General features: G+C 49.5%; 1 protein-coding gene across 3 annotated transcripts in view; it reads left to right on the top strand.

The window, feature by feature from the left end:
* SMOC1 (SPARC related modular calcium binding 1) overlaps positions 1-12,444 on the top strand; it is a 159,363-nt gene that overhangs the window by 100,937 nt on the left and 45,982 nt on the right. For all 3 annotated transcript variants that reach the window (XM_066342015.1, XM_066342014.1, XM_066342013.1), the window contains exons 4-5: positions 758-857; positions 2,968-3,015. In XM_066342015.1, coding sequence (XP_066198112.1) covers positions 758-857; positions 2,968-3,015 — 148 coding nt within the window. The remainder of the gene's footprint in view (positions 1-757; positions 858-2,967; positions 3,016-12,444) is intronic.

The following is a 12,444-nucleotide window of genomic DNA, read 5'->3' as shown; positions in this document are numbered from 1 at the left end:
AGTGATGCCCTGATTTGTGTCTAGGAACTCGGGTAGAAAGCAGACAGGAAGAGGATGGTCGAGTGGGAGGAGGTGGATAGAATGACAGCTGTCGGCAGGAGAAGAAGAGTTACCCCAAATGAAGCAAAAGCCTCATTTTCATTTACTATTCCCAGGCAGAGGGGGCCCAGTCGTGAGGCTTGAGCAAGACCACACTATGGTACAGAGGGGCATCTAGAACCTGCGGGCACGGTGACCTTGTTCTTTAAACCCCGTCACATGTGCCGCCTGATCAGCAGGCAGGCTGACCATCTGAATGGATGCTGGAAAGAGACGGGGAAAGAAGAAAAGCGTACCACGTGTCTCCGCTTGATAAAGAAGGGTCATCTCAACCTACAGTGGTGACCCTGTAACTTGTACTTGCCAAATTAGTTCACCAATCAGAATTTTTTACAGTTGGATGGGAGTGCTTGGGGGAAAAAATGTGTGGGCATTGGTGAGAACCATCACAAGAAACACATATTGGATGTATCTAAGTATAAGATATTAAATGTTAAGAGTCATGAGAAAGAAAGAAATTTCTGTGGTTGTGCATGAGAGAAAGCACAGTTGACTGACAGGCTCTCCTGCAAGAGACACCCTGGGGACAGACGCTGGGGTGAGGGGTGGAGGGAGCTGGTCCACCATACTGGGGCTGCTGTCAAAGGGGTGGACAGTGACTGTGGATGTTGTGACCCGAGACTTAAAATTCTTTCTCCCTTTTCACTTTTCCATACAGGTGCAGTGCCATACTTACACAGGGTACTGCTGGTGTGTCACCCCAGACGGGAAGCCCATCAGTGGCTCTTCTGTGCAGAATAAAACTCCTGTATGTTCAGGTACCGTAGGGAGGGGCGGGAAGAAAGAAAGAAAAGGGCTAGAGAAAGACCCGTTGGCTTTCTCCTGCATCTTGCAGGGGGATCTTTGAAAGCTCGGGGGTGGCTCTGAGCCGTCCCCCAGGTGAGGGAGGAGCCTGCTCACACGTGCACTTGCTCTGTAGTCTGGTGGGTATAGGCTCAGTGTATACCCTGTGTGCATAGATTTGTTATCCTAAGTGCAGGTTTCTGTTTCCCCCAGTTGTTGGCTGGAACCCCTCGAGCCTGGCATGTACGTTTTTAGCTTGAATACACTGGTTGCTTGTGACCCTGGGAGCATTTTCTCGAGGTGGATTTTAAAACTGCATAGGGGTTCAACATCAAAGGCCATGATGATCAATTAGTGATACCTCTCACGAGCATAGGAGAGGAGAGTGGTGGCCTGCGTGCCATATATTTGCCACCCCGAACAATGTAACAAGAGTGGTGGAGAGAAAACTTGCATCACAGGGGCCCTCAAATCTGGCTGTCATCAGCGGGCCCGGGGAATTACAGAGAGCCCAGGTGTTGGGGCCCCTCCTTGTATATCCTGACCTCGCAGGTCTGGGGCAAGACCTGGAGTCCACATGTGTATTAAGCTTCTCAGGTGGTTCTGATGAATAGACGAGTTAGGGAACCACTCCTTCATAGTGACCCTCTAGGTCAGCCCATGGCAAAAATTAAGTGCTTTCAATCTCTAACTTTCTAAGCGTAGGGAAGTTTTTGCTCTTAGGTCGGCTTCATGGGATTGTGGATTATGGATTTACACACGCCCCACACTTCCCACTTCCATGAAGATTGTAAGGGACTTGGGGGTCACTCCTTAATTCAGTACCCAGCTCGGCCCTCATTAAAAAAGAACCCTGGCCCACCACCAGCTGCTTCCTAGATCTCTCTGTGTGTATGAGGTTTTATATTTATTTACTTATTTTTAAGTGCAAGCAAAGCATAAAACATTCTAAAAAACCTTTTGGAAATTCTAATGGCTAGCGACCCCGCTATCCTAACACTTTTTTTTTCCATAAAATTTATTCGTTTTTCTACTGGCCCTGCTATATAAAGGGAGAAGTAAATGGGAGGGGCAATAAGTATCTACATTAGGAAACCAAGATTTGCAAGCCAGAAAGGAAAGTTTATTTGTGGTTTACATGGAAACTAGAAACCTTAATGGGGGTTGCTGTGGAGAGGGAGGGGCAGGAGCGAGCCCTCCTTGCAGGTGACCTGGAAAATTTCATTGCAAGCAAACAAATGCGCTAGAAACAAGTCATGCAGGGTAAGAGAATTGAATTCTCACGAAATCTGTACATGGGGAAGGGGTGTGGTATAGATTGAAAGAATACGGATTATGTTGTTGGTGGGACCTCCACAGATGGCCTTCGGTGGACGAGCTGGCTCTGCCCTGTGTGTGGGCATCAAGGGGAAGACAGGTGCCACAGGGCCGGGACCATAGGGTGGGTGCCTGTGGCATCCTAGCACACACAGGGCAAAGCGTTTGGCCAAACACACATACTACCTACCCCCACCTTAAGGAACAGCCGGCTGCATCTAGAAAATTGTTTCCATGCCTCAGACTATTTTGGCCCATTCAGGACAATTGGGCCAACAATTTTCTACTTAATGCAGATGGAAAATCACCGATTTCCTGCCCTAACCAGCAAGGGATGTCAATCAATGCATTTGCAGTGAGAGGGGGTTTCTTTTCGGTTGGCCCTACTGAGTGGTTGTGGCTCAGAACGTGGAGCTGATGAGAGTGGGGAGATGGGGCGTGGAGGCGAGGGGCAGTTATTGGAATGTTCAATAAAGGGAGCTACACGGGTGTGGAATTTTGTAAAAGTCTGGCTAAGACTGTTGCTAGGGCACCTGGCAGTCATGGTTCATCTCAGCAGTGCTGTGATAATCAGTGCCGCTGACGTTAAATAAACCCCACTTGACATGTGTGCGCGTCCTCAGTTTGTATACAGTGTCCCTAGGTATGTATACTGTACAGATACACACGCAACCGCATGCCCGTAGCCTCAGGCCCTGCCAGCTCTGGGGGAGGAACCCGCCGCGATGCATTCTGAATGTCTGTGTTTTCTTTCCCTTCTCACCCAAGGTTCAGTCACCGACAAGCCCTCGAGCCAGGGTAACTCGGGAAGGAAAGGTGAGTAGAGTTTTGTGCTTTATCTAAATGTTTGCTTCTAAAGCCAGTCCAAGCAAGCATTCTTGGGCGACATGGAAGGATCTGGGGTGAAAGCTAAAAGTTCCCTGCAGAGAATCTCCATTCTCGTTCCGTGTTTCCTCCCAGAAGCACCGGAGGTGAGTAAGGCTCCTTGGTGGTGGGCAGCAAGCTCCCAGAATTTCTGGGGAAGGTGAGCGAGAGCAGGTCACAGAGCTAGCGGGGGACCCTGGCAGCCTTGTCCTAGGAAGTTCAGTCCATCAATTCATCAGTGTCACCAGCATTAAAAGCGAGAAGGACAGTGAAAATAGGTGTGCTCAAGTCTGCCCAGACCCTCTTATTTTGGAAACCCATCAGAGCACTTTTCCTGCCTGTTCTTCTTAATAATGATTCCACCTCAGCCAGATTCTCTTCACTAAGACTACGGAGGCTTCATGGGCTTGTGATCTGTGCAGTTGCAGGCATTACTTTGTCTTTGAACTTGTGTTAAGTGTGTAAAGTCGATAGGACGGTGAGGCATACGTGAGCAGAAGAAATCCGGGCAGTGTGCATATCTGCTGCTGATATTTGGTCCCCATGTGTCTATTGCTTTTGTGATGCACGTTACAGGGCTTGTACAGTATACTTAAACATTTATTTTTTGGCCTGACCAGGTGGTTGTGCAGTGGTTAGAGAATCTGACTGGGAGGCAGAGGACCCAGGTTTGAAATGCCGAGGTCGCCAGTTTGAGCGCAGGCTCACAAGCTTGAGCGCAGGGTCACTGACTTGAGCATGGGATCATAGACATGATCCCATGGTCACTGGCTTGAGCACAAAGGTCGCTTCAGCCCAAAGATTGCTGGCTTGAGCAAAGGGTCACTCACTCTCCTGTAGCGCCCTGGTCAAGGCACATATAAGAAAGCAGTCAGTGAACAACTAAAGTGCCACAATGAAGAATCGATGCTTCTCATCTCTGTCCCTTCCTGTCTGTCTGTCCCTATCTGTCCCTCTGTCTCTCTCTCTCTCTGTTTCTGTCACAAAAAAGAAAATTATTTTTCTTTACCTTTAGAACAACATTAAATAGCAAATGAAAAAACAACACCATGGCAAGCCGAGAGAGGCTATAGAACAGAGAACAAAACTTTATTTTTAGTGTCTTTAATGACACTTTTTCCTGCTTTTTGAACAAGGGGCCCTTCATCTTCATTTTGTACTAGGCCCTACAAATTATATGTACCCCAGTTAAGACATTTGTCTGCTCCTCAGTGGAGCAGCTGTCATGAGGAATAGGTCCCTGGGCTGTGCTGGCCGTAATTTCCAGTGTGCCCGACGCTAAGGTCCACCACTTCCAGGACGACGTACCCACAGAGGGCTGTAGTCTCATAGAAAACAACTATCTGTTTCATTGCCTGAGCAAGCGACCCAGAACCCCCACTTTGGGCTCTCAGGTAAAACCAGAGGGGGGACCTTGGCTGAGTTTGAGGCTTCCTGCCTGAATCTGGGCCTTGGGAACTTCAGGCTCATGAGTCCACATGGTAGTTGGGTCTGCAGAGGATCAGAGTGAGGTGCAGACACACCATCACAGGGAGACCTCGGTGAGTCCCTGGTCATTACATGGGGACGGGAAGAGGAGGTAAGCTCATCCTTCCCGCATGCCGATGAGTGTCAGGAGAACCTGCTGCCTCTAACATGCAGGTGCGCCAAGAAGGTGTGGACGTGGAGCATGGTGACACCACCACCCACTAGAAAACATGGACCAGTGGACCCACTGGCCGGCTCTCCTTCCTGTGAGCAGGAGTGAGTAAGTGGGTGGAAAAAGGTGGCAGCGTCTTTCCAGGCCTTTCCCAGAGCAGAGGAGACAGCCATGCGTGCTGGTAGTTACCTTCTAGTGGGAGAGGGGCGTGCACATTTCGTCGACACTGTGAATGGCGTGTGTCTACTATTTATTGGGGCCGACAAGGAAAGCTGCCTTTAGTTCTGCTTGTTGCACCTAGAGCCTTCGGAACATGGCCTTTATTTCTGGGCCTGAGGTCCTGGTGGTAGAAGAAAGAAATTGACAATCACGCAGAACTGACCAGCCAGATTTTCCCTGAAAGGGAACTGAGGGCCTGATGCTGAATTAAGCCCCCACACCAAGAAAGGCCACCCCGGGCTTGGGCTCTTACCCTGCACAGAGGAGCACTTTCCAGGTTGATGCCACTTGGCACCCCATGGATAACAAGAAGAATCAGACACGTGGTCATGGCAGGATCTTGTGGATTCATCCGGAAGAAGACAGGGGAACCTGATTTCTCCAGGGATGATGCCGGGAACCGGGGGGTGGAGTCTGAAGCTTCATCTCAGAGATACGTCGCCATGAATTTTTAGTTCTTTGCTCTCCTGCCCCAGATGAGCTCCTCCCTGCCAGATGGTCCTGCCGAGGCTTCCTCTCGAGTGCCAAGGCCTGGGGGGAGGGGTGCTGGGGCTCACTCGCCCCTGGCGTATCGGCCTCTGCCAGTGGGCTCTCTCTCTCTCTCTCTCCTTCTCCTTTGGAAGATCAATGTAGGAGTCGATCGATGCTCTTCTGTTTGTCTGCCGTGGGCAGTGCAGTCAAAAGCAGTTTGGGGCCACCTGTAGGAAGGGCCACCTGAAGCCACACCTGCCCAGGAAGCTGAGGTCTGAATGGAGACGGGGTGCGAGAGGGCATTCGTAATATCCTGTGTTGGCCCGCTGAGGTCCCTCTTTCAGCTGCCACTTAAGAATGGAATGTGCTCTGGAGGGCAGCAGGTGGGAAGACACAAAGGCCCCTTGTCTGAGCTCGTGCCCACATGTGGGGTTTCCTAGAAGGCACCTCCAGAGAGCCCTGAGGCCTGCCACAGACAGATGCTGGGCCTGGCCCTGGCGCAGGGTGAGGGGTATGGCCAGAGAGGAGGCACGGCCGCAGGGCTGGGTGTGCGCGCGATGGGGTGGGGGGTGCGGGGGGGAGCAGCCCAGACCGTTCTCTCCCCACCCTCCTGAACGTGCTCCACGGACAGGCCCGCAGGGATCGGTTCTCTCTGCCTGGAGGGAATGAAAAGGCGTATTGTGCAATGATGGGGAGTCTGGTTGCCAGCCAGGAATCAGTCTTCCATGGGAGAGGAGAAAGGCAGAGCGAGAGGAGGCTGGGGGAGGAGGCCCAGGGAGATAGCAGAGGGAAGGAGGAGGGAGAGCGGCCAGGCGGCAGCAGGGCACAGCCAGTTGGCCTGGACAGGGAGGCCCGGGTCGCTGAGGCTCCTGGGTCCACAGGTGTGGTGCCCGAGGCGAGAAGGGGGGGAGGGAGGGAGGGAGGTGCTGTTATCTTACCTAGATGCACGTGCTCCGGGAAGGGAGAGGGTCAGAACTTCAGACTATTTATTTAATCCCTTGGAATGTCTTTGCCTCGCTCTGATCTCTGGGCCCCTTGTGTTTCAGGGACTCCTTTACAGGCACATGTGTGGTCATTAACACATGCAGTGTAGGGCCTGGCCATGTGTTTAAGTTTCAAATATCCATTGATCTGGGGCGCTCCCAATCTGGCCACCCCTCCCTTCTCCTTCGGTCCTCGCCCTTGAAGAGCAGTGGAAGGAGTCTGTGTATTTAGAGGGTGTGGGCACACGTGCATCCACATGCACTTTATTGGGGCTACAGAGCAATGTCAGAACAGGGGAAAGGGCCCCCACCCAGCAGCCCCTTAAGCTCTGACGGTCTGCTGCTGAAACAGTCAAAGGCTGCCGACGTTGTGGATGAGATGGATTTTTGGTTTCAACTGACATCGTCTGAAGAATGGCTGGGAAGTGAATGTGTTTAGAGAGCATGAATTTACCCTGAGTGGCTCTTCCTGGCAGACCAAGGCTTGTGGGCTTTCCTGGGGTGCCTCTCTTCAGGGTCTTGATGATAACGAACGTGGATGGTTTGGGGATAACAGAACAGAGTCAGGGACTGGTCCTGGGCTTCATGGCCTGTGAGGTGCCAGGGGGGAGGTCTCAGTCTCCAGCAGGGTGACAGCAGGGGGTGGTGGTGAAGAATGATGACACGCAAGGATAAGGGGAGAGCACTTGTAAAGTGATTTCTGGCAGTTCTCTGGGAGTTTTTCCTTCACGTGCCCAGGACTGGGTGCTTCTGTAAGTGGCAAGTCAAAGTTTAGGGTCATCAGGAGTTTTCTGCAGTTTGCCTTTCCCCTACTTGTAAGAGGTCTGGGAGTTAGCAGTTTGAGGAAAGGGAGGAAAAAAAAAAACATTGGCATACTTTGCATGCATCTTTTTGTGTGGGCTTCTGTATTTGTCAAGCACGTCTTGGAGAGGGGCTGAACTTCCAAAACCCAACCCACCTGTAGTTTGCAGAGAGTTTTTAAAAATCCCCACTGTCAAGCCCTGGCTGGTTGACTCAGTGGTTGAGTGTCGGCCCTGTGTGTGGAAGTCCCGGGTTTGGTTCCCAGCCAGGGCACACAGGAGAAGTGCCCATCTGCTTCTCACCCCTCCCCCTCTCCTTTCTCTCTGTCTCTCTCTTCCCTTCCTGCAGCCAAGGCTCCATTGGAGCAAAGTTGGCCCAGGCGTTGAAGATGACTCCATGGCCTCCTCCACCTCAGGTGCTAGAATGGCTCAGATTGCAACAGAGCAACGCCCCAGATGGGCAGAGTATTGCCCCCTGGTGGGCATGCCAGGTGGATCCCAGTCAGGCGTATGCAGGAGTCTGTCTGCCTGCTCCCCCCCCCACTTCTCACTTTGGAAAAAAAATCCCCCACTGTCTGCTCCATAGTATATGTTCCAGGGAAAGAGTAGGTCACAGTTATTTCTCCAAGGTCCCTGCCTTTGTCTCTATCTTTAGAATTTCTCATGGATGCTGATCTACAGGTTGGTGCCAACTTGGAGATCTTGTCACTCAAGTGGAGATGAAACAGCACCCTCCTTCAGGGCTGAGGGACGTGCCTAGGGCAGGGCGACTGGTGGCAGGCGTCCCAGAGGAAGGGGACTAGGTGGCTTCCAGCCTCAGTGCTCAGGAGAGTTGGTTGACACACCTGAAGGAGATTCGCCTTGTCGCCCTGAGACTGGCCGAGACGTGCAGGCTCCTGTCTCAGGCCTGTCTGCATGCAGAACGTCAGTCACTCCTGCTCACTTGACTTTAACCTCTTCCCAGCAATCTCGTTTTTACCTCTTTCCCCAGCACCGAGGGGGAGGCTGGGTCAGTAGTTAACCTGTTGGCATTGCCATCAGATGGCAAATGTCTGATTACCTACCAGCCTGGCTGGGTTGGAACGGAGGCAGGAGGCTGATGACTGTACAGGTTGGCTTCTGTGCACAGTGAACCTCCCTGTGGAGGAGTGTTCTTGTTCTAACACTGCACCTGCTCAACAGGACTGTTCAGCCTAAACAGCTCCCAGCCCACGAAGGGCAGCTCTTTGCTCTCTGCGCGTGTGTTGCCTCTGCTGTCTGGTGCTCTGAGCCACCCTGACCAGGCCTGGCATACATGTCCGTATACCAGCTCTGCAGAGAGAAGGTGCAGGAGGGGGTGCACCACATCTCCCTCATTCCCGCAGTTAAGTATCCCCCAGGATGGTTCCACCTGCTCAACCCCCTGCCCTCCATCTTGGCCCCTATTCTGGGGTCTCCAAATGAAAGTCATGCATGGAGGATACTAACTAAATTAAGAGTTCACACCCCTAACACCTCCCCATTCCCAAGGGCGGGAGAAGGAATGGATTATAGGGTCCTGGAAGAATCTCCTAATCATAGATTCTTTCCAGTCCCTAGTGTTATTAGTAACCATTGATGTTTTATATTTGGTTCTTTTATTCTTCAATTCAACAAACACTTACTGAAACCTTACTGAGTGCCAGGCTTGTTACAGTCACTGAGGCTCCAGCAACAAGTAACATGTAAGAGCCCTGGCCTCACCTTACCTTGTGGAGCTCATGTTCTGATAGTTCTTAGTCCCTTCTTGTGGACGTTATCTTCAGGTGGAGGTAAAGCCTTCCAGGGAGCACAGACTTCTAGACGTCACCTCTGCAGGGAATAAGGAGGACGGGCCCTCCAGGCAGCCCTGGCTGGTAGGGCTCAGGGCCAGAGCCTCTAAGGAAGGACCCTGGGCGGGGCTGCCTGCCTGAGATGAGCCCGGCCCACTGGCAGGCTCTTGGTCTCTGTCAGGTGCCTTGGGGGGCCCCTGAAGTTCAGGTGAGGCAGCCCAGAGCTTGTCAGGCCACTGAAGACATGCTCACCTGCTCCCTGTTCCTTGATTGACTGAGTTCAGTTCCAGGTGTGACACGAAACCTGGAGGGAGCCAGGGACTTCGGCATGTGGGAGGAAAGGCCTCAAGGGCCACATCTGACCCGTCTCCAGCTCTGAGCTCCAGGTAGCTCCTGGGGCAGAGGCTGAGGAGTTACCACGTGTGGGTCCTACTGCACCGAGTCTGTTCCTGTTGGAAGGAAGCTGGGGCAGTCAAGGGCTGTGTGTTCTGAGCCGAGTACGGAAAGGCAGCAGAGCTAGGACAGCTGAAACAATTGTTCAAAAGAAATAAAGTGGGTGCTACCACTCTGTTACTTGTTTTTGTTCGTTTTGTGTGTGTGTGTGTGTGTATGTGTGTGTGTGTGAGAGAGAGAGAGAGAGAGAGAGGAGGCAGATAGGGACAAACAGACATGAAAGGAGAGAAATGAGAAGCATCAATTCTTCGTTGCGGCTCCTTAGTTGTTCATTGGTTGCTTTCTCATATGTGCCTTGACCGGGGGGGCTACAGCAGAGCGAGTGACCCCTTGCTTAAGCCAGTAACCTTGAGTTCAAGATAGTGAGCCTTGCTCAAACCAGATGAGCCTGCGCTCCAAGCTGGCAACCTCGAGTTTCAAACCTGGGTCCTCTGTGTCCCAGTCTGACGCTCTATCCACTGTGCCACCGCCTGATCAGGCTCTTCTGTTTTTTTTTAAACAAAGATATCTTTAATATTTTAATCCATGACCCTTTATGAATTTTCAGTTGCTGCTTTCCTTTGTTCTTCTGAACAAACACTGTGAGCCACCTCCATTGAAATGTTTATTTCATTTTCCTTTTGTAAAAAAAAAAAAAAGACGTTTTTTAAAGAGCAGTTTTAGGTTCACAGCAAAACCAGGAGGAAGGCACATATATTTCCCCTGGACCTCCTGCCTCCACACACGCGCAGCCTCCCCATTGTCATGTCGCCAGAGTGCTGCATTTGTTACCTTCAGTGAACCTCCACCGACACATCATTATCAGCCAAAGTCCACAGTTTACATTGGGTTTGCTCTCGGTGTATGTCCTGTGGGAACGGACAGATGTCTGACGTCATGTATCTACCCTTACAGTATCATACAGAATATTTTTATGGTCCTAAAAATCCTTTGTGCTCCACTTATTCATCCCTTCCCCTCCTCCACCCCACTAACCACTGATCTTTTTACTGTCTCCATAATTTCGTTTTTTCAGAATGGCACATAGTTAAAAATCATAACACTGTTTGATTTTAAGATTATATAATGCTATAGTCATCAAGACAGTGTGGTATCAGCCAAAGATAGACACATAGATCAATAGGACAGAATAGAGAACCCAGAAATAGGCCTACTACACAAGTATGGAAAACTGCTTTTTTGGCAGAGGCGCCAAAGCAATTCAGTGGAGGAAAGATACTCCTTTCAACAAATGGTGCTGTAGCAATTGGCCATCCACACATAAAAACAGAACCCCCAAGACCTTCACACCTTATATAAAAATTCAAAATGCATCTTGGACTTAAATGTAAAATGTAAAGCTATTAGAAGTTTTAGGGAAAAAACAGGACAAAAATCTTCTGTATCTATCACTAGATGAACCTAGAGCTTTGTTGTCTTAGAACACCAAACACATGATCCAAAAATTTTGTTGTTGTTGACTTTTCTTTATTAAGTGAGAGGCAGGGAGGCAGAGAGACAGACTCCCACATGCACGACTGGAATCTACCCATAAGCCCCCTATCAGGTAATACTCTGCCCATCTAGGGCGGCTGCTCAGTTGCTTGGCAACAGAGCTATTTTAGTGCCTGAAAAGATGCCATGGAGCCATCCTCAGTGCCTGGTGCCACCTTGCTCGAGCCATTCAAGCCATGACTGTGGGAGGGAGAGAGCAGATAGCCCACTTCTCCTGTGTGCCCTGAACGGGAATTGAACCCAGAACTTCCACACACTGGGCCAATGCTCTGCTGCTGAATCAACTTGATTAATTGTTGGACATAATCAGGATTTAAAACTTGCTCTGCAAAGGATCCTATTAAGAGAACAAAAACAAAACAACAGACTGAAAGAAAATGTTCACAAACCACATGTCTGACATGGGACTTATATTTAGAACATACAGAGACTCTCCAAAACTCAATAGTTTAAAAACAATTCAATTTAAAAGTGGACAAAACACACAACTAGACATTTTACCAAAGCACATAAGTTGAGAGCAAATACACACACAAAAAGATGTTCAACATCTTTAGTCATAAAGAAATGCAAATTGAGAGAGACTATGATAAAATATCACTACACATCTATTAAAAGAGCTAAAATTTAAAAAATAATGGCAATACCAAATGCTGGTGAGATGTGGACAAACTCAATCTTTCATGCATTGCTGGTAAGAAATGTAAAACAATACAGACACTCTGGAAAGTACTTTGGAAGCTTCTTAAAAAACAAAACAAGACAGCTAAACATACACTTAACCATATAATCTAGCAAGAGCACTCCTGAGCACTTATTCCAGAGATATGAAAACTTATGTCCACGCAAAGACCTGTACGTGGATGGTCACAGCAGCTTTACCTGGAAGAGCCAAAGATGAAAGCAATTCTGAACGCCCTTCAATGGGTAAAGCAGAGTGTGTTGCTTCCATGCCATGGAACACTCACAGCTCAGTAGTAAAAAGGGACAGACTTCTGATATATGCAACAACCTGGATGGCTCTTGGCCATTATGTGAAGTGAAAAAGGCCAGTCTCGAAAGGTCATATACTGCATGATTCCATTTATGTAACGTTCTACAAATGACAAAATTATAGAGATGGAGTGAGCGGCCATCAGAGGTGAGGGGTGAAGTGGAGGAGGGCCAGTGTGGCTGTAACGGATAGCAGGAGGGAGATCCTGGGATAGAAGAGTGCTGTGTCTGGACTGTGGTGAAGGCTACATGAGTCTACACCTGGGTAAAATTGCATAGAACTACACACACACACAAATGAGTGCATGTAAATCCAGTGGAACGTTAATGCATCCTGTGGCATATACCAATATCAAGTCCCTGATTTTGCTGTACGATAATGATATTGTCTATATAATTATGTTACCTATATAATTCTTAATTATAAAGATGTTATCAATGGGGGAAACTGGGTGAAGGATACATGGGACCTCTCTGTCTTATTTTTACAACTTTCTGTGAATCTATAATTTAAAAATAAAAAGTCCAGAAGAAAAATT

The sequence above is a fragment of the Saccopteryx leptura genome, chromosome 6 (assembly GCF_036850995.1).
Source record: "Saccopteryx leptura isolate mSacLep1 chromosome 6, mSacLep1_pri_phased_curated, whole genome shotgun sequence".
Taxonomy (NCBI): Eukaryota; Metazoa; Chordata; class Mammalia; order Chiroptera; family Emballonuridae; genus Saccopteryx; species Saccopteryx leptura.
Note: the sequence above shows the minus strand (reverse complement) of the source record. Positions and strands in the feature narration are given on the sequence as shown.